The sequence below is a fragment of the Portunus trituberculatus genome, chromosome 38 (assembly GCF_017591435.1).
Source record: "Portunus trituberculatus isolate SZX2019 chromosome 38, ASM1759143v1, whole genome shotgun sequence".
NCBI classification, from domain to species: domain Eukaryota; kingdom Metazoa; phylum Arthropoda; class Malacostraca; order Decapoda; family Portunidae; genus Portunus; species Portunus trituberculatus.
In genome coordinates, this window is record NC_059292.1 from 11,293,465 (window position 1) to 11,320,834 (window position 27,370).

A 27,370-nucleotide genomic window follows, 5' to 3' on the forward strand; every position below is an offset into this window, starting at 1 on the left:
AACTCCGCTAATATGAACACAGCGTAATTTCCATTACTTACTCTCACCATTTCAGATGTTTTTGGTAACTGTGATATTGTGGTAGTGAAAACTTTGTATGACATAAATAAGAATTTTCCAATCGCTTTGTTATAAAGAAAAACAAGTACATATTACTCGGAAAATATTTGCACTGCGAAGGCAACACTCCCTCGCCATATCTCGTGTCTATATTTAGCCACAAACACTCCCAAACAGCAAAACATGACATGTTGTTTTACTTTCAACTCAGGAACAATATTATGCATGTGTCCAACTCGGGGATCGACTGGTGAGAAACGAGGAAGCGAACAAACTATAATCACATAAGGCTTTGCTAAGTCGCTAACCTTAGCGCAAAACATCTTGCACCAATTAATACCACTTCCAGTCAGTTCTGGGAGGAATGACTGTCATTTTCATTTGTTTCACATCATTTAAGACTGGTTTAGCAAAAAAAAAAAAAAAAATCCATGATGTGGCCAGCACTGGCAAAATCACAAAGTCTCAGATCTGCTGACGCTGTATGGGTTAAAATATGTAAACAGTATTTATACTTTACATATACAGTATTTTACTTAAATCTATTTAATTATAAAACCTTATACAGTAATTATACATTTACTCTTTCCCATTCTCTCCCTCTCTCATACGATACGTAACACTCACCCTCTTCTGCCCTCTTTGATCATACACAAAAGTTTCACTTTTTCACCGATGGTCATCATCTTTCTATTTCTCTTGGGCTCACTAGAGGAAGCTTTCACATGGGCACAGCATTTAGGCGGCATTGTAAGGGCTTAACAAATCACTACTTAAACAAAAAAAGTTATCGTGAACACAACACTAAAGGCAGCGTCACTAGCACTTTTTCCGTTGTCTCACACAATTTCCATCGTTTTTTTACTCTTCTATCAACTCTTTCCCTCGTCTTGAGTCAGACGAAACACACCATTTTCCTCTAGCGCCAATTTTTTATCAAATTAATAATATTTAATCAAACTTATTTTCTTGTTAACTGGAATGATTCTATAACCTTATATTAATAGAATCTTCATAAGTAGATGTAAATATATTGTGTGTGTATCTACAGTGGTACTTCGACATACGATCGCCCTAACATACAATTTTGTTTATATACGACAAATTTTTTTATATAATTTACGCCTTGAAATACGACGATATTTTTAAGACACAATTAGCCATAGGTAGGTGGCGCAAGCAATCAGCTACCGCGCCCACCGAACATTCAGCCCGCGTTGTGTATCGTTGTTCATCCTTTGTGCTTGTATGTGTCTGTGCTCCTCGGCAATGTGTATTTTTTATTAAGTTTTGTGAACTCAAGATCATGGGTCCCAAAAGTACAAGTTTGGCAAAAAACACACAAAATAGCCTGTATTCACATACTGATTACACTTAGAAATTCAATAAACAAGTAATTACAAATGGTTTTTATGCCCACTAGCAACTCTTCCTCTTTGCAATGCAAAAAACCAGAAGTCTATAGATGTCACGGTTACCAAAATATCACAGGTTGAATGAGGTAGTACCAACGGTTTATGTGGCCTTGCATCTGATTGGGTTCAGCGGCCTTGGCTAGAGCGAGAGAAAACGGGCCTCTTGTATCCTCTCCCTCCCCCTCTCTCTCTTGCTGTCACCTGTTCTGATACCACACTCCTTCAAAAGTTGTCTCCCCGTAACATGGTGAGAGAACAAAAGTATAGAAGTAAAGTAAAGCTCGCGGCAGAGGTGGCAGAGTCAGACAGTGAAATCACTCGCTACCACTCCCCATCGTTGGTGACACAGTGATGCAGAGCAAATGTTTACTCCTGCCCACAAGCAACACTTCCTCTTTGCAATGCAAAAGACCAGAAGTCTCTAGATGTCATGGTTACCAAATTATCACAGGTTGAATGAGCTAGTATCCTCGGTTTACGTGGCCTTGTGTCAGATCGGGTTCAGTGGCCTTGGCTAGAGTGCGAGAAAACGGGCCCCTTGTATCTTCTCCCCCACCCCTCTCTCTCTCCTGTTCTGATACCACTCTCATTCAAAAGTCGTCTCCCCGTAACATGGCGAGAGACCCAAGGTATAAAAGTAAGGCACGCGGGAGAGGTGGCGGAATCAGACACTCAACACTCTTCATGAATAAACATATGCTCTATGTCATTGTCACCAACGATAAATGGTAGGAGCGATCGACAGTGATTTCATTGTGTCTGATTCCGCCACCTCCCTCCCTCTTCTATATGGGTTTCTCATATATATTATATATATATATATATATATATATATATATATATAGAGAGAGAGAGAGAGAGAGAGAGAGAGAGAGAGAGAGAGAGAGAGAGAGAGAGAGAGAGAGAGAGAGAGAGAGAGAGAGAGAGAGAGAGAGAGAGAGAGAGAGAGAGAGAGAGAGAGAGAGAGAGAGAGAGAGAGAGAGAGAGAGAGAGAGAGAGAGAGAGAGAGAGAGAGTCCTGGTGTCCATGTAAAAGTGTAAGGTGTGCTAAGCCTTGCAATAATGTTGAAAAATAACTTGAAAAGAGTGCTTGTAATGCAGTGACCAAGACCGGCCTGACCTGACGCGAGGCCTAAGGCAGACAGTTGAAATCTCTCCAAGGTAGCTTTTAAACAACCTCTATCTCTCTCCATGGCTGGTTTGGCTTGACTTGTGGGAGAGGTAGTTAGTGTAGTGTGTTTTTTGTGCACCTGTGGGGAAGTGCTTTGTGTTCTGTGCCAGTGTTCAGTGTCTGTGTTCACGAGTGTGTTAGTGTCGCACGTGTCGTTTAGAGCCAACACTCGTTGTCGACACTTGGCTCCACAATTAGGGAATCACTAATCCTCTCCCTCAATGTCTAGGCCCATCGCCCCATAGCCAGGCGAGACTTGCCTGGCTACCAGCCACAGAATTGGTGTTGTGTTTGTGGCAAAGCAACACTTAAGACTCAACACGTGAGCTGTGATGAGGAAACCTGCCGTAACCTTTGTCACAACAGCTGTCTTGGGGATACGCCAGTCTTCAATTATAGCTACACGGAACAGCTACGACTCCAAGCAAACATGGAATCACCTACATCACGAGGAGACACACACGTCACTACCGGACGATAGTGGGGAGAGTCAGTGGGAGGGCTTGGAGAGAGGAGAGCTAGTTTCACTAGTTGAGAAGCTCACTGAGGAAGCCTCTCAACAAAACTGTGTGATTAAGTCCCTCCAGGACGACCGGAACTTGATTATACAGCATAGAGACGTGTTTGCTGCGGCTCTCAGAGTAGCAGACAGGCTGATAGCGTCAAAACAGCGCCAGACGAAGTAGCCACACGCTTTCAGGCAGTGAGCGCGCGGCATTGGTGTGACGTAACGGCATGTTGGCCAGTCTTCCTCACACGCCTCCGGAATATTAAGGCCCTGCCAATACTTGAAGTGTACAACATACACACATACATACACGTCATACACATACATACGCACACCACTTATTCACACATAAACATTCATACACACCCATAGACACACAAACACACTAATACACATATAGATACACATACACGTTACCAAATTCAAAATATGCCGATGAGGCTCAGGGAGCAAAACCGAAAGTGGCCAGTCAAAACATGAGTCCATCTTCAACAGGAACAACAATGCAAGGTAGATTGGTAATGTTGGAGAAGAGATTTGAGGAGTTGGTGAAGGAATTAAAAGTTCAGAGGAGTGAGGAGGAGCAGGATAGAGAATTCCGCAAGGCTTTGAAGGAAAGAGTTAAGAGACTGGAGGAAAATGAAAAACGATTGGTGGATGAGAATGCACACTTGAGAGTGGAGGTTGAAAAATACAAGAGACGGTTGGAGGAGAAAATGGAGAGAGTAGTAAAGGAGAAAGATGACTTTAAGGAAATGATCAGTGAGCAGAATGAAAGGTTTGAAAGGAATGGGAACTGAAGAAAACACAATGGACTGAGTCGAGGAAGCAGAGATGGTTGGATTACAAGAAATAATTAAAGATCAGTTGAAGGAAGACAAAAAAGAAAGGTCCAAGGAACTGGTTAATGTTATGAAGAATAAGGAAACATTGATAAGAGAAATAGCAGAAAAGAAGAAGAGTGTGTTAATATTTGGGATGAAAGAACAAAATATAACATATAAGAATTAAGGAAGAATTAAAACGGTAAGAGATCTGTTCAAAAATCTAAATGATGATGAAAAAAGACCTACAAGAAGAAGTGGAAGAGATCCATAGACTGGGTCCGTATAAGGAGGGAGTAAGGAGACCGATTAAAGTAGTACTGAAGTCACAACAATCTGCGGAGGATATCCTATATAGAACATCAAAATTAAGAGGTAGAAGGTTGTAAAGAGGTGTTTGTGAGAAAAAATAGAAATGAGGAAGAGAGGAGAAGATATAAGGAATTGTTGGAAGAGGCGAGAAGGAAAAATGATGAGCGGTCTGAGGAGGAAAAAAGAAAAGTTTTTGGAGAGTTATAGGAGAGAGTCAGAAAGTGGTATGTGGAAAGAAGGAATGCGGAGGAACCCCTAGAGGGAGCAGTGGGTGGACCGTAATGTATACTAATATAGATGGGATACTGTCAAGTAGATTGGAATTGCAAGACTATATGATGGTGGAGAAGCCTGATATAGTGTGTTTGACTGAGACAAAATTACATGAAAAACAAAGGTAAATTTGGATAATAAATATAATATATGGAGAAAGGATAGAGAGTAAAGGTGGAGGAGGAGTTATGATTATGACGAAGAAGGAGATAAATGTGGATAAGGTTTGGTATGGGAAGAACAATGCAGAAGTGATAAGCATAAGGATAAAAAGTGATGGAAAAGAATTAATAATCATGGTGACCTATGTACCTCCTAAAACAAATTCTTGGACATTAAGGAATACGACAATATGATCAAGGATACTTTACAGAGTTTGGAAAGTGTATTATCTGGAAAAGAAAGGTGATACTAGTAGGAGATTTTAATTGTAAGGAGGTGGATTGGGAAAATCTAGTAAGTGGTGTTGGAGAGGAAGCATGGGAGAGAGATTTCTTAATCTAATGATGGAAAATATGATGGAACAGAGGGTGAAGGAAAATACTAGATATAGAGGAGATGATGAACCGGCTAGACTGGATTTGGTGTTAACAAGAGAAGTGTACCTATGTGGAGATATACAATACAAATGTCCTTTGGGAAGAGTGATCATGTGGTTATGGAAATGCAGATAGCAACAACACAGCGAAGGAAAGATGAGACATACAGGAGTGGTAGATTGAATTATAGAAAGATGGACACAGAAAGTTTGAAAAATTATTTCAGAAAATTAGATTGGGAGGAGATGTTACAAATCAGAGAAGTGCAAAAAAATATGAGATTTTTATGAAATATTATAAAGAAGGAGTTATGAAATTTGTACCAAAGTATAAACCGAGAGAGGAAGGAAGAAAGGATTGGTTTAATGCAACTTGTGTTAAGGCTAAGGAAAAGAGAGATGTGGCTTGGAAAAGATGGAAAAGAGCAGGAATATACTAAATAAGGAGAATTATAGAGTGGCGAGAAATGAGTATGTGAGGGTAAGGAGGAGGAAGAAAGAAAATTTGAAAAGATATTGTAGACAAGAGTAAGGAACATCCAAAATTGTTTTACAGGTTCATAAATGGTAAACTTAAAAAGAGAGTCCATTGAAAGATTAAAAGGAGAGCAAGGGATAGTAGATGACCCTAAGAATATAGCGGAATTGCTAAATAATAGGTTTCAACAAGTATTTACTAAAGAAACAATGTTTGTAAAGCCTCAGAATGTACAAGGAAATGTGCACATGGATGACATTAAGATACCTAAAAGGAGTTATATAAAATGTTGGAGGAACTTAAAGATGATAAAGCGATGGGACCAGATGAAGTTTCAGGAAAATTATTGAAGGAATGTAGAGAAGAATTGATTGATCCATTATATGATATTATAAGGTGCTCATTAGAAACAGGGAAGTACCAGTAGAGTGGAAAAGAGCTGAAGTGGTGCCCATTTATAAGGGAGGCAGTAAGGAAGAGCCTCTTAACTATAGACCTGTGTCTCTAACAAGTGTGGTCGGTAAGATTTGTGAGAGGGTGATAAAGAAATATTGGATACGGTTCCTGGAGGATCATAAGTTATTATCGGATCATCAATTTGGCTTTAGGAAAGGGAGGTCATGTGTAACAAATCTACTGAGCTTTTATTCAAGAGTGGTTGACAAAATACAAGAGAGAGGATGGATGGACTGTGTATATTTGGATTTAAAGAAAGCTTTTGACAAGGTACCTCACATGAGACTGCTATGGAAATTAGAGATTTATGGAGGACTGAAAGGAAAAGTGTTAAAGTGGATGGAAAACTACTTGAGATGGAGGAGATGAGAACGGTAATAAGGGATGCAAAGTCGGACTGGTTGGTGGTGGAGAGTGGAGTCCCACAAGGTTCAGTGCTGGCACCAATACTTTTCCTTGTCTATATTAATGACATGCCAGAGGAGTAAACAGTTATATTAATTTGTTTGCGGATGATGCGAAGTTGTGTAGGTGTGTGAAGAGTGAAGAAGATTGTGAAATTTTACAGGCAGATCTGGATAAGATTTGGGAGTGGAGCAAGAGGTGGGAAATGGAATTTAATCTGAGCAAAAGTCATGTGATGGAGATGGGGAAGAGTGGAAGACGGCCAAGAGGGTCATATAAGATGGGTGAAGAAGTAGTGTTGAAAAAGGTGGAAAAGGAAAAGGATTTGGGAGTGATAATACAAGACCATGGGCAGTTTGAGGCTCATATTGATAAGATGTTTGGAGAAACATATAATTTGATAAAAATATTGGATTAGCCTTCATTATATGGATAAAGATATGATGAAGAAATTAATTAGTACGGTAATTAGACCAAGATTGGAATATGCTGGAGTGGTTTGGTCCCCTTATAAAAAGAAGCATATAAGGAAGTTGGAGAGATTGCAGAGAATGGCAACAAAAATGGTTCCGGAATTGGCAGAAATGACCTATGAGGAGAGATTAAAAGAAATGAATTTGCTTACCTTGGAACAAAGAAAGAAAGAGGAGATTTAATACAGGTTTATAAACTGTTGAACGGTCTGGATGAAGTGGATAATGAGCAAATGATGTTGAGAGGAAAATTTAAATAGAACTACGAGATCGCATAGTAAAAGATAGCCAAGGAATATGCTTGAAGGATGTGAAGAAATATAGTTTCCCACAAAGATGTGTGGAGGTGTGGAATGGTTTGAGTGAGGAGGTGGTGTCAGCGAGGAGTGTGCATAGTTTTAAAGGAAAGTTGGATGTGTGTAGATATGGAGACGGGGCCACACAGTATGATACCCAGGCCCTGTAAAATTACAACTAGGTGAATACAACTAGGTGAATACACACACACACACACACACACCTCATGCTTGAATACAATAACACTCTGCCTCAGTTCCACCACACCGTCATCCCTGGCAGGAGTGTTCCTACATCTGCATTTGCTGACTATCTTAGTATCTTGCTCAATGGCACCAAAAAGAAAACTCCGGAGTGATAGCAGTGATGCTAAGAAAAGGAAAACCATTACGCTACAAAAAAAAGTGGACATAATTAAAAGACATGAGAAGGGAGGCAGCAGCTGTGTGTAAGGGAGTGAAGAAGAAAATGGGAAGCCCGTTACCATGACAACGGGGAGGTTGACGACCTTGAGGGCTCGCACACCCATCACAACAATAACAACTCCGGATCCTTCGCCTGGGCCACACGACACTCGCAGCTCACTTGCACCGTCTGCGCCTGTCTGCTGATCCCTATTGCCCTTTCCTATTGCATTTACTGCTCTGCTGCCCACGCTTCTACTCCCACCGCACTGCACTACGTTCCCAGCTGTCTGCCCTGGGCGTCGCAACATTCGACCTGCCTACCCTCCTGGCGGCCTCAGGCGTCCACCCCTCTGGCAACATGCAGTCCTTCGCGTTCACGGCCCTAATCAACAACAAAAACAAGCAAGCTTGTGTTTCTTATTCCTACATACTTGTAAATAATATAACAATATAACCTTTTACTTATATAACGCTTCTACTCCTACCGCACTCCACAAAGCTCTCAGCTGTCTGCCCTGGGCGTGACAACATTTGACCTGCCCATCCTCCTGGCGGCCTCAGGCCACCCCTCTCGGCAACCTGCAGTCCTTCGCGTTCATGCCCTAATCAATATATTCCTACATAGTTGTAAATAATATACCAATATAACAATATAACCTTTTACTTACCTGAATAACCATAAAAAATTATTGGTTGAAAACTCGATAATATGCTTTGAAAGTACAAAAACTCGAGTTACGTACAAAATCGACTTACGCCATGTTTCAGGAACGTAACTCTGACGTAACTCGGGACCTTACTGTGTATATATATATATATATATATATATATATATATATATATATATATATATATATATATATATATATATATATATATATATATATATATATATATATATATATATATATATATATATATATATATATATATATATATATATATATATATATATATATATATATATATATATATATATATATATATATATATATATATATATATATATATATATATATATATATATATATATATATATATATATATACACACACACACACACACACACACATATATATATATATATATATATATATATATATATATATATATATATATATATATATATATATATATATATATATATATATATATATGTGTGTGTGTGTGTGTGTGTGTGTGTGTGTGTGTGTGTGTATATATATATATATATATATATATATATATATATATATATATATATATATATATATATATATATATATATATATATATATATATATATATATATATATATATATATATATATATATATATATATATATATATATATATATATATATATATATATATATATATATATATATATATATATATATATATATATAGTATATATCATATGCATCTGTAAAACTCATAACATTTGATGGTGTAAATCTGAAAGGAAATAAATTTGTGAAAAACGAAGTGAACATGCATCAATTAATTTTCTTCAACTTTGCAAACTCTGTACACTGTGATCTGCAATGTATAAAATATATTAGCCATATCTTCTTTGTGTGTCATAGAGATAAGGATGCAGATGCAGATATTTGTTTTCTCACAAATGCAGATGCAGATATTAAAAATTAAATGGCTTTTCTTCAAATGTGGATGCAGATGATGACATTCAATACATCTCTAGTTTACAAGAACAGTGAGTCTTTCTTCATAAATGTGGTACTTCTTGAGCAAGTTAGATCAAATGAGAGCCTAGAAATATAACATGAAATCATGGAAATAACATATCTAATATAAGTATATTGCGGAAAATAAATCATGTAAAATATGTGTATTGCATATCTTGATAATACTCACCATTACTAAGGATGGAGTTGGATGTGGAGCTTTTGCGTGGAGGAACTTCATATTCCTCCTTGTCAAGAGCATAGCCTTGTTGTACTGAGTTATGAATCCAGTCAGGGAAAACACATGGTACACCCCACTTAATGGCAAATTGGTACTTTTTGCCTTCAGGAGATGACACAATGAGCACAGAGGTCTCCCACCTTGCCAGCTTAGTGGTGTATGTACCACCTGAAAAGAGTGCATAATAATTAAGACGGTTTTTCAACTGTTAAGTGAAAATCAAAGCATGGATGTAAGGTGGTAAAAGATTGATACTTCTAGTACATGATCTATCATGAAGACAAGTAAAAATATGAGATGAGATGGAGGAAAGAAATTACTGTACCTCTATACAGTAAAGTTATGAATCTAGATCAATCTCATCTCGATATTTTGCATCTTGATTACACCAAGAATCAACAATTCACAGATCTCGATTATATTACATGAATCTTGATCACTATTATTCTACAACTACTTACATTATGACAACACAGCACATGATGCAATTTTTTTATTGCTCTCCTACCTATTAACACCTTGTGTTCCAAAACATGTTCCAGAAGCTTCCAGAAGGCTACAGAGCATTGCAGTGTGCACTATAGTGGGATTATGATGTAACTCATTGTTTATGAAAGCTCACAAGTCATATGCATACATACCCCTGCAAAGGGACAGTGTTGATAAACAAACCTCACACATGACTCTGTGACCTCTCTCCTCTTCTTACCTACTTAAAACTTCATTACTTTAATAATATCTGAAGCATCTCTGATGGACTGTCCCAAGTGAGATGGAGGGTGGGAAAAGATGCTAGAAGGATACCATCCCAAGGAACACACCCTATGTACCAGCCACCCATCAGCTGTTCAAACCCAACACATGGTCAAAATCATTTACTTGGCTACCTGGATCCCATTTACCATGTTTCCCATGGCCATTGGAAGGACCCAGGGGATGGGTAAAACTAAGAATGGGATTCCAGGACGACAATAAGATATGAAAACAACAAAAGTTTGAAACGTGATTACCATAACGGAAAAAGTTAATAAATACATGACCGTCCCCCAAGTTTGCAATTAATGGATTGATATTGTGGGTCACAAACAATGAAATTCCAAACATTGAACCATTATTGTTATGGACCATAAGTGCTATAATGCACTCTGGAGCATTCCATAACCTTCCAGAGGCTTTCAGAGCGTATTTTGTGATGAACCCTATGGTGAGCCAAATGTTTGCTGACTACACTCCATAGATGGGAAAGTGGGTGCAGAAGTGTAGGTGGGACTGCACAATGACAGGCCAGTGAGTAGCAATGACCAATGTCATAGAACCCAAAAGGATGTAAAGTTTCAGTTGTACCTCTACCACCTGATGCAACTGTGACAAAAGGTTAGACTGAGGTAAAGCCTCTGGAATTAAGGAATAAAAGAAAGATGAGGGGTTGGCTCCCTACTTCACCAAGGTGATTGATGGAGGGGAGTGAATAGGTGGAGGGGAATGAAGACTATCCTGAAAAGGAAGATGCCATACTGCCAGTGGGGGAAGCAGATGGTGGCAAGTTATTAGAAATTGTAGTACTTTCTAATTTTAGGAGGGTATTGGTACAGGACACCTAAGTATTAAGAAGGCTTTTAAGACATTTTTGGTGGCACAGTATGGCTGGTAGTGTTGCCAATATACTGAAGTGCTGTCACACCTGTCAACAGTGAGCAAGCCTAATCAAGGACCACTGGTGGAGCCACTCCACCCTAAAAGTGAAAGCACATCAGGAACAAAGCCATGCAATGCACCAAAGGTCGTGGATGTCCTCTCACAATGCTTGCTACATGGCTATTTATACTGTTGAACCTCAATAACTCGGACCCCAGTAACTCGGATTTCACGATACGGCAGACTATAACCAACCCAGACTAATCTAATCTAATTCCAACAAAAAATTCAGTTTTTGTTGTAGTTTAAAATGATACCAAACAAAAGTCCAAGTTTATACTGATTTTGTGAAAATTTTGAAACGTAAAAAACACTGAGACATTCGCTCTTGAAGATTTTCCATAATTTTGCCCTTGTTTTGCTATTTGTATTCATCTGATTGACATGAAATTTTCACACATGATTATGTACACAATAGTGACTTCCTGGAGGATCATAGGATGATAATGCATTAGATCTCCACTTCTCTAGAAAATATTATTCACTCATACATCGCAAAAAGTTTAGGGTTATCATCTCTAAATAGGCTGTAGCACACATTCATTGGTCACTTCCTCAGCTGGGTTTGAAATGTAGCCTGTGACTGAGTAGGAGCTGTCAACCCCACCATGAAGGGAAGGGAATCAAGATTAGCACCAGCCCTGCACTACTTCCCACAGCTCTATCTCTCTCTCTCTCTCTCATTATTATTGTTGTTATTATTATTATTGTTATTATTATTATTATTATTGTTATTATTATTATTATTATTATTATCATTATTGTTATTATCATTATTAATATCATTTTTACTGTCATCCTTATTATTTTCAGTGTGTTTTTAGAGGGAGAGAGCAGATGAGGACAGGGTAGCAGGTCACAGTCACAAACCAATTAGGGCTCGTTTTACGAAAGAGATCAGCAGACACGTGTCCAACCATGTAGACGAAAAAATATATATGCCGTTTTACAACTGAACTAGACACTGAGTCGTTATTAGTGTGCTGAAATGAGACGATGATATTGTGAAGTAATTGTTACTCATTTTGTCCAGCTTTATACCTATGTCTAAACATAATCTTTTGTAATAGTGATATTGTGAAAGCTATGTGATGTATAGTTGTGATGAAGGTAGTAAGAAAAAACTTTGAAAAGATCATAGCAATCTTATGATATAGACAGAGTGTGGCAGTGAGGCGTGGAGTGAAGTGAGGGTCTAGGAGAGAGACAACATGTGTGATGGAGGGGAGGCTAGGGTTCAAGGTCAATCTGTCAGCCACAACTGTCTGCATTTTTGTTGTCTTCTTTTCTTGAAGCTTCTGATTCCAATTCTTGTCAAATTTATGCCTGTAAGGATGTAATTATTTCTGAAAAATTTGAAAGCTAAATGAAGTATGACCTATCCTTAAGTTCGCTATCCAATTGTCCATTATTTTATCTGTTTTTAGGAACGTAACTCAATCGTACGTACAATGAGGGAAACCTGTAGTTTCTCCTCTTTTTGAAGCGTGGATGATATTTTTTGCTGCTAAGAGTGATTTATGATGTACTAAATCTACTTCTCTATTGGAAGTTAAAAAGAGTGGCGACCTATAGTATTATACAAAAAAGCTTGAGTAACAGCTAACTGTAGGTTACATGAGGCTCTAGATTCCTGTAAGCAGTGATGAAAGCCTTGTATCAGACTAGGGGAGTAGAGGTCTGGGAGAGAACTAGCCCAGGTGCAATAGTTCCTGAATCTCTCTCTCTCTCTCTCTCTCTCTCTCTCTCTCTCTCCTACACCATTTCCCTATGTCACAGTATCTCTTTCCCTCTGATCCCTCTTCTATTTTCTTACCATTCTCCTCTATGAGCTTTTTCAGGGACAACTTGGTGGCCTCATCTGCCTGGGAAACACACACTACCAGTCCATGCAAAGGTTGACACAGGTATGGTAAGAAACGGTTATCTGTTGCAGAAACATGGCTAGACACATCCCCATTCTGCACCGCCTCCCAAACAGCTGTTACCCACTCTTCTGTCATGGTTGGGCATCCCTTTTCCACTGCAACCTGGAAGTAGATAAAACAAAAATACACAGAAAATCATTAAATGAAAGAAAGAAAAAAACTGACAGTTTATAATAATATGTACCATTTCATATCTGTTCTGAAATATAACAGTCTTGGTTAGATTCAAGATATCTGTTCTAGCTTGCATAAATAAGTCTTATGCATGGAATGCAAAAATAAAAAAACAAAGTAAAACAAACACTGAAAGAGAATCAATAGGCTAATCACACAGAACAGCAATGTGATAATTTCTACATGTAAAGAGGATGTAATAAGAGTAACTGATGATGACAGCTGGATAAAATGCAAGAGATTTAAAACTGATAGAAAGGCCATGAACAGGATAAAAAGGACAACACAAAATCAGTATCCATTAACAAAACAATGTGGAACAAGGAGGAATGGCTGTATATGGTACAAATGAATGGAAAGAACAATTATAAGTGACACACCACTGAAGGCCTCCACAGTCTCATAAGAAATTAGAACCAGTTATGTCTTCATTCCCTGATGCAAAGACCATACTCATACTATTGATTCAAATGCAAGCATGACCAGTGAATATGTCCTCTCTTTGTAAAGATAAAAATAATAAGATGACTTTGATTCAGATTTAGGGAATGTCACCATCATTAGCCAAGAACATCTGCCTTCAAGATAAGAACACTAAATAAATTTTTGATTTTATTTTATATATTTTTATGCATTGATATAGTATGCACGTGTATGTAACTGAAAGGGCGAAACAAATTTCTCCCATCTTTGCCTACCTCCTCCACTGATGCTTATCATCAAGGGGGAAGGAACATTGTACACTCAAACCTCTGCTATTGCACCTAATTGGTGCATCTATCACTGCACGATAGCCAAAAAGAAGATAGCTGAAATGAAGAACCTATGATAATTCAAATTAACACTAGGACCTCCAACCTGTCATTTTTGTCACTTTTTGCAGTTTTTATGCCATATAATAGTAAAAAATTAAGAAATAATACTGTCTAAAAAACTTACCTATCAAAAATTATAATGACAGCATAATAAGAGCAATCATAATAACAACATGAATAAAATGCTTCTTACTGTTGCCAGATGCTTACCATTTTTCTCATAGGTGATGGCCCTAAAGCTCTTGTTGCTGCTATATTGCTATGTTCCTTGGCATAATATAGAACTTGTAGTCTCTAGGATATTGTATGGTTCAATCTTTTTCCACCTGTTGCCAAAACAGTGATTGTGTTTATGTGTTTTGTTACAATTATGAACTTGGTGTTACTCTTCACCGCTGGATGGCATTGAGTCAGTGGCAATCAACTCACATTTATATAAACACACATCATAGCTTCAGAGGTTAGATTACTTTAATTTTTCCAGTAATTTGTGTTTAAAGTGATGATAATGGTAATGATAATAATACCAACAATAAAATAATGATGCATGCAATTAAAGTAGGTAAAGTACTAGAAAAAGATGTAACCTATATGCCATCAAATACTCATTGTGAATGATTAAGGAGCTAATGTAAATTGGGGCTTTTTTTTTTATGTAGGGAAGAGGGCCAGCCAAGGATAAAAAGAAAAAAAAGAAAGGATTAAAAAAAAGACCCACTTCGAGTGCCGGCTCTCCAAAAAGTGTAAAAGCATCAGCCAAAATTGGGGAGCAAATGCCTCGATACCTCCCTCTTAAAAGAAGACAAGTTGTAGGAAGTCGGAAATACAGATGCAGGGAGGGAGCTCCCGAGTTTACCAGTGAAGGGGATGAATGATTGAGAGTACTGGTTAACTCTTGCGTTAGAGAGTTGGACAGAATAGGGATGAGAGGAAGAAAGCCTTGTGCAGCGAGGCCACAGGAGAAGGGGAGGCATGCAGTTAGCAAGATCAGTAGAACAGTTACCATGAAAATAGCGATAAAATATAGAAAGGGATGCAACATTTCGGCGGTGAGAAAGAGGCTGAAGACAGTTAGTCAGAGGAGGGAGTTGATGAGACGAAGAGCTTTTGATTCCACCCTATCTAGTAAAACTGTGTGACTGGAACCCCCAAACATGCGAAGAGTACTCCATACAGGGACGGATAAGGCCCTTATACAGAGTAAGCAGTTGGAGGGCGAGAAAAACTGGCGGAGACGCCTCAGAACACCTAACTTCATAGAAGCTGTTTTAGCAAGAGATGAGATGTGAAGTTTCCAGTTAAGATTATGAGTAAAGGACAGACCAAGTATATTCATTGTGGAAGAGGAGACAGTTGAGTGTCATTGAAGAAGAGGGATAGTTGTCTGGAAGGTTGTGTCGAGTTGATAGATGGAGGAATTGAGTTTTTGAAGCATTGAAAACTACTAAATTTTCTCTGCTCCAATCGGAAATCTTAGAAAGCTCGGAAGTTAGACGTTCTGTGGTGTCCCTGCGTGATCTGTTGACTTCCTGAAGGGTTGGTCGTCTCTGAAAGGACGTAGAAAGATGTAGGGTGGTATCATCAGCATAGGAGTGGATAGGGCAAGAAGTTTGGTTAAGAATAATAGAAAGAGAGTGGGTGACAAGACAGAACCCTGAGGAACACTACTATTAATAGATTTAGGAGAAGAACAGTGGCCGTCTACCACAGCAGCAATAGAACGGTCAGAAAGGAAACTTAAGATACAGTTGCAGAGAGAAGGATAGAAGCCGTAGGAGGGCAGTTTTGAAATCAAAGTTTTGTGCCAGACTCTATCAAAAGCTTTTGATATGTCTAACGCTACAGCAGAAGTTTCACCGAAATCTCTAAAAGAGGATGACCAAGACTCAGTAAGGAAAGCCAGAAGATCACCAGTAGACCGACCTTGACGGAAACCATATTGGCGATCAGACAAAAGATTGTGAAGTGACAAATGTTTGAGAATCTTCCTATTCAGAATAAATTAAAAACTTTAGACAAGCAAGAGATTAAAGCTATAGGACAGTAGTTTGAGGGGTTAGAACGGTCACCCTTTTAGGAACAGGCTGAATGTAGGCAAACTTCCAGCAGGAAGGAAAGGTAGAAGTCGATAGACAAAGTTGGAAGAGTTTGGCCAGGCAAGGTGCAAGCACAGAAGCACAGTTTTTGAGAACAATAGGAGGGACCCCATCAGGTCCATAAGCCTTCCGAGGGTTTAGGCCAGCAAGGGCATGGAAAACATCATTACGAAGAATTTTGATTGTAGACATGAAATAGTCAGAGGGAGGAGGAGAGGAGGACAAGCCCAGAATCGTCCAAGGTGGAGTTGTGAGCAAAGGTTTGAGAAAAGAGTTCAGCTTTAGAGACAGAAGAGATGGCAGTGGTGCCATCAGGATGAAATAAAGGAGGAAAGATGAAGAAGTGAAGTTATTTGAGATGTTTTTGGCTAGATGCCAGAAGTCACGAGGGAGTTTGAGTTTGAAAGATTTTGACATTTTCTATTTATGAAAGAGTGTTTGGCAAGTTGAAGAACAGACTTGGCATGATTCCAGGCAGAGATATAAAGTGCATGAGATTCAGGAGATGGAAGGCTCAAGTACCTTTTGTGGGCAACCTCTATCATGTATAGCACGAGAACAGGCTGAGTTAAACCAAGGTTTAGAAGGTTTAGGTTGAGAAAAGAATGAGGAATGTACGCCTCCATGCCAGACACTAACACCTCTGTTATGCGTTCAGCACAAAGAGATGGGTCTCTGACACGGAAGCAGTAATCATTCCAGGGAAAATCAGCATAATACCTCCTCAGGTCCCCCAACTGGCAGAGGCAAAACGCCAGAGGCACCTTCGCTTTGGGGGATCCTGTGGAGGGATTGGAAAAATAGGACAAGATACAGAAATGAGATTGTGATCGGAGGAGCCCAACGGAGATGAAAGGGTGACAGCATAAGCAGAAGGGTTAGAGGTGAGGAAGAGATCAAGAATGTTGGGCGTGTCTCCAAGACGGTCAGGAATACGAGTAGGGTGTTGCACCAGTTGCTCTAGGTCATGGAGGATAGCAAAGTTGAAGGCTAGTTCACCAGGGTGGTCAGTGAAGGGAGAGGAAAGCCAAAGCTGGTGGTGAACATTGAAATCTCCAAGAATGGAAATCTCAGCGAAAGGGTAGAGGGACAGAATGTGCTCCACTTTAGAAGTTAAGTAGTCGAAGAATTTACTATAGTCAGAAGAGTTAGGGAGAGATAAACAGCACAGATGAATTTAGTTTGAGAGTGACTGTTAAGTCGTAGCCAGATGGTGGAAAATTCGGAAGACTCAAGAGCGTGGGCACGAGAGCAAGTTAAGTCGTTGCGTACATAGACGCAACATCCAGCTTTGGAATGAAAATGAGAATAGAGAAAGTAGGAGGGAACACAGAAGGGGCTACTGTCAGTTGCCTCAGACAGCTGTGTTTCAGTGAGGAAAAGAAGATGAGGTTTAGTAGAGGAGAGGTGGTGTTCTATAAATTGAAAATTAGATCTAAGACCGCGAATGTTGCAGAAGTTAATGTAGAAAAAGTTGAGGGAGGTGTCAAGGCATTTGTGGTCTTCAACAGGAGAGGTGTCCGACCTGGGGACATTTTGGTCCCTCCCAGAAGGGACTACGAGGCATGTTTAGGGGGTCCCATTTTTCTTTTAAATTTTTATTTTTATTTTGAAGTGAAAGGTGTATGTGTGGTAAGTGCATGTAGTTTTGTGTGAAAAACGAGAATTGTCTTTAGAGGGTAGGCTGTGACTGCCCCCTTGAGTTGTAAGACACAAAGGGAAACGTTCAGCGAGACCACAACTAGCTTTAATGGAAGGTTCATAGCACCCCCTGAACTAGTGCTATTAGATCTCACTGGGAGTAAGTTATTGTTTCGGTAGGTGTCTGCTACCTCCTCCATGTGAAGAACTATTCCTCAATAAAAGTATATACAATGGAGACTCAATACTCAAACTTTTAAATACTCAAACACAAAAGTTTGATCTAATACTCGAAACAATACCTAATAGTCCAACGTCCACACACATGGTTGTAAACAAAGGCTCCCTGGTGTCCTCCCTCCCTTTCTGCCAGTTGTGACTTATGTTGTCATGGTCATCAGACTAATATTCTTCTGCATTCAATCTGTCGTTTTTCATTTATAAATTTACATTAACATCAAAGGCTTATTAGTGGTGAAAACATCTAGTAATCAAACAGCCGCAGTTAGTTAGTTAGTTAATTTATTGACAAAACAAAATTACATTACATGAACAAAGAACAAAGAACCAATATTTAAACTTACATTTTGTCCAAAAAAAAATATTTTCAATAATCTTGTAGGGGCGATTTCTCAGTTTATGTAAAAAAGAGGTTACATATTTCATCTGCTTTAAGGCTCATGTATACAGATTAAGCACTTTAAATATATAGTCACATAATTCACCTATATAAATATTTTCACTGAGTAGGTCAGTGATACTTGTAAAGGGCAGCATAGGAATTGTACACGGTATTGGGCAGAAAGTGGACAATGTATCATAACATGCTGTTCTGTCTGTACCTGTTGTCCATCACATAGACACACACGTTGGTCTGTTGGTGTGCGGCTCCACCTCCCTACCTCTATCCTAAGACTATGGGACATGAGTCTAAGTCTAGTGAATGCTTCACGTTTATAGTCAGGGATGAATTTCATTGTCCGATACACTTGATGCACTGTCATTGAGGGGTTCAGTTCTGTGATATATGTTGTTAACTTCGTTGCACCTGCCATTCTTTCCCGAATATAGGTCTCAATATTATTTAATGGATTTTCATTACTGTTCCACAAAAGGGATCTTTCTATAAACGGAAACCAGGTGTGCTTGCATCTCTACAAAGGTTATATACAAAATGGTAAGGTTGTTCCATATCGATGTTTTCCTGCTTTCTTTTAATAAACTTATATCTTTTCTTTTCAATGAGATGCTGTACAGGAGGAATATCTGCCTCTATCATGCAGAGATTCATGCTCGTGTTTTTCCTGACACCAAGCAGACATTTCACTAGTCTATTATATTGTTTTTCCAGTGCTTTTGTATTTTTCTTTAACCATGTTTCTGAACTGTAAAGTAAAGAACTCATCACTGCCGCTTCAAACACTGTTCTTTTGTAAATAAATGGCATTTGAGTGTTACTGGCACAGAATATAGAGAACTTATTTACAACAGCTTCACTTGAAGCTTCATGTAGTCTCAATATCTCGTCCATTTTAGCCGAGTCAGTGAACCATGCCTCCCGAGGTACAAATACCTGGTGGCATAGTTCACGCTCATGCCTTCACTTGTTAAACAGGATTTATCACAGTCCTCCCCATTAATAACAAAAAACTTCGTCTTCTTTTCGTTGATTACCATACCACTCTCTACAGAAACGACATACAATTTCGAGTTTCTTTAAACACATTTCTCGTCTGGTAGATAGTATTACAGCATCGTCCATCAGTAGTAATGTGTGTAAACTGCCTAGAAACCCGTCTGTTGGTATAGTTCTTTTCAACATCTTCACCATCTCATTAATGTAAAGAACAAATAATAAACAGCTCGAGGGAGCCCCCTGGCGAACTCCAATTGATGCGTCCATTACTGCTGAATTAAGAATATTCTTAGTAGATTTATACATTGCCATGATTGCCCGCAACATTACTCTGCCACAACCTAAATCTTTGAGATGCTCAATTAACTTCATCCGGGGGACTCTATCGTAAGCTTTGGTTGTATACAAAGCTCTGTCATCTCCCTTCTCACAGCCACCACTGTACCATTATGATACCGTATTAATGGTAATATGGGTATATCGGATGCTGTTGCGCATCCCTAGTCTTGCAGCAGTCTTGAGAAAAGCAACATTCTTCTGCGGTCAGTAATTTTTCATTCAGAAACTTACAATAGCACCAAAGAAGCTTTTTAGTTATGAAAATAAGGAATCTGGTGAGAGTGCAAGTGTTAGTGAGCCACAGCACTCCATTAGTGGATTCACAGGAATCACACCAGAAGAAATGTTATAAAGACGTTTTCATGGATGGTCACCCATCCTCCTGCAACCTCCTCCTCTTCCCCACCTTTCTCCCCTCCTCTTCCAAGTTATCCATCACCAGCCTTCATTTACGGTATGTACAAATCAAAATTGCAAAAAAAAATATATTGAAATTTTTATAAACTTGAGGTTTTGCTTAGATAAGAACGAATTTCCTGATTTATAGGTATCAATAGTTGAACTGAAATTTTTATAAACTTGAGGTTTTGCTAAGATCAGAACGAATCACCTGTTTTACAGGTATCAATAGTCGAACTTTTTAATACTCGAACAGCCATCTGGAACGAATTAAGGGCAGCGTCCGGTTTAGAGACCGAAAAAATATGAAAAATAATGTTTTTTGTGGGAAAAAAATATGTGGTAGATATACATGTTAGCTATTATATCACAAAGTTTTATGGTGAAACGCACATGGGTTTCCATTTAAATGCCATTTAAAGGTCCCATACTCAACCAAGTACGTTTGTTTACATCAGCAGAATCAGTTTTTTTTTTCTCAAAAACTACAAAAAAAGGCAAAAATTTTAACTTTTTTTGGTGGACATGATATGGCAACACTGAAAGTCTATGAGTGGCACCAACCAAGGCACCAGTGAGACTCAGTAGGGGGAAAAGCCCTTCACTCTGCTAAACAGCACATCATTTATTTACTGCACCCTGCTTTTCACCTACTGCCAACCATGGGACAGGTGTCTAAGAGGAATAAGCAGAGGAAGGACGCTTGGAATATGAGTATGGAAGATCAAAGAATAAAAAGAGCGTGTTGAACCTGACACCTCAGATGCTCCAGTACACATCCTCACGTCACCCACCCCCACCACCCTCACCACTGCCGCACCACAGCCTACCACATCTCACGCAGAACAAAGACAAGGAAATGAAGAAGAAAAGGCCTCATTGGAATGAAAATGTGGATAGCAAAAGTAGGAAGAAACAGAAAATAAACAAATATATAAGAAATAAAGAAATAGACAAATAGACAAATACAAAGACATTTATGCTCATACCTCAGAATGATGTTTCCTAGTCAACTGCATATACCATATGTTAGCTACCTTGTATTTCTCACTGCCGACCATCTTGACCACAAGGTGAGTCACATCCAGATGATAGGTGTTGGAAAAGATGCCAGACATCTGCTGGACCAAATGCTGAAGCTTCTCCTTCTGGGCCTTGGGGAAGCCTGTGGTAGTGATGACAAGACCACTCATGGCTGTATTGTGCAGTGGTGAGGGTAGGGCAGGAATTGGTTCATTGCGACGAAGACAAGAAAGAATGCATTGTGGACCTACCACACTGCATGGAAAAATAAACATTCATATAAGCTTACAATGAAACTCTCAATAAGCTTACAATGAAACTCTCAATGAGTATCAAAACATTCATTATTAATATAATAGTTGTAATGACAACAATATGCATTAAGTTAAACTCTTTAACAACACATTCTACAAACCCAGGATCACTGAAACTTTCAAAGCAATCATTTCTGTTATCAAAATTTATCAATAACATTCTTATAAACATTCAGTTTTGTACATCAAAAACATAAATAAAATACAGAAAAATATATGAAAAAATAAATACAGTCATCTTGCCTTATTCTAAGGCCCCACACACTTACATAGACTTGGGGCACGATACCAGGTACTCAAAGGCTTCTCCTTTAAATGGGTCACAAATAAAGACATCTTCCTTGGTAGGAATGACTTGCTTGCAGTCTTCACATGACAGCCATTGTCTATTGAATTTTTCACAAGCCTGCCAAAAAAAAAAGTTGGAAGGAAGTTATCTTCAAATTGTTTTTCAAAGGTTATCAGCATAGCACACATATGTAAGCACAGATGCAGGCACATATGTACCCAGACACACACATAGCATAGTGCAATGGTTAGCACACTCAGCTCACAACCGAGAAGGCCTGGGTTCAAGTCCCGGGTGTGGCAAGGCATATGGGCAAGCCTCTTAATGTTTATCCCCCTATTCCCCTAGTAGTAATTAGGTACAGGATGTAATTTGAGGGGCTGTGGCCTTGCTTTCCCAGGTGTGAAGTGTGGTGTGGTCTCAGTCCTACTCGAAGATTAGTCTATGATTTCTGAGCTCACTCTGTAATAGGGAAGACTGGATGGGTGACCAGCAGGCAATAGTGAATACAAATACAGATGCCCAGTCATAAATATAGACAAAATATTTTACCTGATAAGCACAGAGTAGTATGTTGGAAGGGGAGTCCTCAATTAGCTTTACAAAATACAGATTGACATTGTCCTCTTGAGAACATATGGTGGAATATATGCTGGACTCCATCACGAAGTCTGCACCTGCCAAAAAAAAAAAAAAAAGGATAAATCTTTCTTCTTTAAGCTATGATAAGAAACTAATTGCTACAAGCAAGGTTAAGAAAGAGAACAATAATGGCATGTCTAGGATAATAAAAACACAGGAGAATGAGTTTAACAAATCAGGTTTATAAAAGCAAGGGGTCAGATAGACAGGTAGAAACAATCAGTAGGAAATTCAGTAGTGTAACACAGTATGTCAAGCCTGATAACAAACATGACAAACAAACACTTAACACAATTAATTGTTTAGATATATAACATCCCACAATGTAAGGAACCCTTCCCACTGGATGACAACCATTGTGCGCCCTCGCTGTGCTGCAAAAATGGATAGGTCACAGTGAGGTCGTGGAATATGGAAAAAGGTTTTGGTGGGACTGCTAGTGGCGCTCCCGCTGAACCATGACATTTATTTTTACACCAATTTCTGGTGTTCCATGGACAACCATAATGTCCTTGCTGCCACCCTGGAATGACATAACCATGCTTGCAGCACTCCATGTCAACCTACAATCTTTTGCAGCAATCAATGGGCCTCCTTTGAATGCATTTCGAGCAATGTTGCCATCCACTGAGCCTCCTTTGAATGCTCCTCGGGCAACGTTGGCCTACCCCAAGGATTGCTTTAGTGACCAGTACCACAGTTGATGGAACCTCTGGTGTCCTGTTAGACTTGTAATTATAAGAGGGAAATCTGGTGACAGCCATCATTCACATCTCACACCTGCTTGGAAAGGGTCACGCTGCTACCATGAAAGATGAATTAAGTCCTATGCCATCCAACAATATGAGAAGTGAATGTTATGAATAATATTGTGGCTTTGCTTAACATACCCAGAATCTACCAGTAATTCTTTTACTTGGTTTACGAATTTGAAAGTGCAACAAGATAAATAAATAGATACATAATAATAAATAGGTACCGTATTTGGTGGCTCATAAGACGCACCTTTTCTCCAAAAAAAAAAAGTATCAGGAAATGAGTCTGCATCCTGTGAGGCCAAGGTTCAATATTGAGATAGTGCTTTGTGGGCAGTATATAGCAGCAGACAAAAAAAATCAAACCCCAGACATGTTCAGGCATATGGTGATAGGTACTACACCTCAAAACAACTCTTTCTTGAAAGGTAACAGTATCTAATAGGTCATATATAACAGCAATTCTCACAGAATGACACCAGTCAGGAAGAATTTGCATACACCACATGAACCAAACAAAACACGCGATCAGCAATCTTGATCTTGACAAGGGGAAGACTCGCTGTGTTCTTTACAGTGTGATGCTGTTACTCTCTTAGATAAAAAACATTTTCATACAATCAAAATAATATTGCTCTATCTTTTAACATTCTTACCTTGCATATGTAAAAAAAAAAAATATACATAGAAAAAAAAAAAATTATGATTATTAGGCCAGTAGTCTCTCACAGTCAGTGCTTATACCATAGGTCTGGTAATGTACATGTTTAAATCTCGCAAAATGATTGATATGTAGGCTAATAGCAAATATTAAAGTTTTTAAATGGGATCTAATAATGATCTAAATGCATGTGAGAGTTCAGATGTCAGTTGAAATCCTTCAATTTATATTCAGAGCTTCAATCAGCTCATTTACCTTTTTTTTTTTTTCATTTCAATGTCTGCCAAAACTGGGTCTGTCTTATGAGATCAAATACAGTAAATAAATTAATAGAGAAGTAAATGAATAAATAAGTAAATAGATAAATATAAATCAATAATAATAAATAAATGAATAAAATAATAAAAAGATTATATAAAAATGATAAATAGAAATCAAAGAAAATAGATAAGAAAAAGAAATCTTAATGAAATCAATGAATAATTAAAACATATAAAACCAATGATCAAACTACCTCTGCTTTAAGACCTTGCCACTCCTTATACATTACTCGTCAGTGGTTGCAAACTTTTGATGAAAAAAGTATGGTATTTTTGGGGGTCAACCGTGTTTCGCTAGGTCTTTGCAACCACATACAGCCATAACGGGGTGCCTCAAGGGCATTCCAGAGCCTGCAGTGTTGTGAGCACTCCTAGTGAGAGGTTGTTTGTGACACTCCACTCCACGAGGTCACCTTTATTTGACGAGTGGCAGGTGCTCATTATGTCAAAACTGAAGGATTTAGCACGTGACACAGTTGCTCATATCATTGGTTTAAAGGATGCTGGTCACACAATTAAGGAAATTTGTGAGCTAACAGGTGCTGGACCAACAAGTGTGAAAAAGTTTGTGCTCTGATTCAGGGAGGGAGGCAGTGAAGATTTGCCAATTACCAAACATCACTCTAGGAGGCCAAGGAAAACTTCCAAAAGGGCAACAATCATACTCAAATGTACAGTAGAGAATACTGCATTGATCACCACTAGAAAAATAAGGAGAACAGTGGTGCCTTCCAGGGAGTTTCTGTTCGAACTGCGTCACGTCTCCATTAGCTGGGTTACACCAGCTACAAGCACACAAAGAAACTTCTTCTCTGTAAGACCCAGAAAGTGAAACATGTTAACTTTGCCCATAATTATGCTCAGTGGACTGTTATGGTCGGATGAGGCAACATTTAATGTGATGTGCAATAAAAATTCCATAGTTTATCGGTGCCTTGGCAGTGATCCACTTGACCCAAGGTGTACCTTGAATCAAACAGTAAAGCACCCTGATTCTTTAATGGTATGGGACCGTTTTTCCGGTCATGGCCTTAGGAAGTTGGTAGTGCTTCCCAAAAACATAAGGGTTAATGCAAATGTCTATTACGAACTGTTGAATGACCATTTGCCAGCATGTTTTTAACTGTGTCAGGCCAATCTTTCAACAGGATGGTGCAACACCTCACACTACTATGGCTATTGTCCCATGGCTGCAGGATTGTCAGGTACCCTTTATTGAAGATTGGCCTGGCAATAGCCTGGACATTAACCCTACTGAAAATCTCTGGGCTATCATTAAGAAAGATTTACAGAGCAAGGACGTCAGCTCCATTCTGCAGCTGGAGGCAGCTATCCGGGAATCTCGGAACAAAATACAACCTGCCACCATCCGCAACCTTGCTCTTTCTCTTCTAAAATGTCTGTGCAGTGTTATCGAGAATAACGGTGGCCCGATCAAGTATTAGTCAAGAAAAATAAACACATTTTAGTTGATGTTTTTCTCTCTTATCTTGGCAGGGGAGTGGTATGGAAGGATGTGGTCACAAACTTTTGACAAGTACTGTACACACCTTGAATCTCCATTGCACTCCACTCATGCCTCCCTAACATGATCCAATTTGAAGGCAACTAGGCTGCACAAGTTTTCAGCATGTTGAGAATGGTTGCCAAACTATGGCACCTCCTGCTTCCTATCCACAACCCTAATGCCTCCATGAAGACCTTCCTGCCTCCTCCTGATAATCTACAGCAACCACACACACACACACACACACACACACACACACACACACACACACACACACACACACACACACAATAGTCGGCATTCCAGTGGGATGGGGGGATAATATACACATATAAAATCAATGGTTAAGATGGTGAAGATAACTGCCAACTGCCACTTTCAATTCACACATATGTTACGTGGAGATAACTGCAACTTGAGAGACTGCCACTTTCAGTTCACAACCCATCCAAGTACATACTAACCTGACCCAACGTTGCAAATTTAGGAAAACAATGACAAAGTTTACAATAGTTCAATAGTGGTCATATTCCATAAAAACACAGACGTATGACACATTCCTTGCAACCCCCATTGCTTTCACCTCTAAAGTTCTAAGTACATAGTCACAAAAATCATCACAACAGCTCAACTAATAACAGTCCTATCATTATCACAATGCATAATTGTGGTCTAACATCATGAATCATGATAGTTATAACATAGTCTTGGACCATGACAAAAAGTTTATATTGATCTGAATACTTATGGAATTCAAGATATTTTGTATCCAATGAAGCTTTAGTGTTACATTATCATATCATTTTCATGACAGAAAATGTCATAACATCATGATGACCATCACAAAAGCATCATGACATCATTATGCCTGCTGTAGGTGTAAATCACAACAAAGCTATTATGTCTCACACTTGTTTGACATTTCTTAGGGTGTTGTCACAATGGATCTATGAATACATCAAGACAGGAATACACTTTAGTATCCACACCTTCCTCTTTTTCATCTACACTGTTTTTCAAAACAATTGTCCAAGAAGGTTTGTTTCATCCTCCTTTTCAGGATGTTTCAGAAGTGAGTTACGCATGTGACATTATATTGTGTCACTTGCTTTGTACCCCATGGTCAGACAAAAAAAATTCTAGTTAAATAACCACAAAAAAAGTATGAAACACTAGCACAACACGAGAAATTTTGTTGTGTGAACCTTCGTTAAACGGGGGTTGCCTGTACATACATTAGTGTACATTATAATGACAAATTAAACTACCTAAATGTTTAACTTCATAATTTTTACTTTCACTAAACCTTTTACTGTACTATGATGCACTCTCGCTTTGCTTACTCTCAATGAAAGTTCTAATCAGGGGTTAAACTTGTTATAATCAGTCCGCTTAACAAAGTTTCACTTAACGAAGTGTTTTTTAGGAACGTAACCCCTTCATTAAGCGGGGGTTGCCTGTATGTACATAACTTTATAATGTTGATGATCTTAACTTTATGAAGAGAAGGAGAGTGAAACGGGAAATACACTAACCGGCAACCTGTGGAATGTAAACAAACTTGACTGCAATTCTATATCAAAAAAGAAAAACCAAGGCGTGAAAGGATGGA

The 27,370-nt window shown here is 38.7% G+C and overlaps 1 protein-coding gene across 2 annotated transcripts in view; it reads right to left on the reverse strand.

The window, feature by feature from the left end:
* The window catches only part of LOC123514718 (DNA topoisomerase 2-binding protein 1-like), an 89,613-nt gene extending 67,036 nt beyond the window's left edge, over positions 1-22,577 (reverse strand). For both annotated transcript variants that reach the window (XR_006677684.1, XM_045272789.1), the window contains exons 1-5: positions 22,426-22,577; positions 21,854-21,990; positions 21,285-21,525; positions 13,036-13,249; positions 9,474-9,692 (exon numbers count right to left, since the gene is read on the reverse strand). Coding sequence is in view for 1 of the 2 variants with exons in the window: in XM_045272789.1 (XP_045128724.1) it covers positions 9,474-9,692; positions 13,036-13,249; positions 21,285-21,525; positions 21,854-21,990; positions 22,426-22,536 (922 nt within the window). In the remaining variant the exon portion in view is untranslated. The remainder of the gene's footprint in view (positions 1-9,473; positions 9,693-13,035; positions 13,250-21,284; positions 21,526-21,853; positions 21,991-22,425) is intronic.
* Between the last annotated feature and the right edge of the window lie 4,793 nt (positions 22,578-27,370).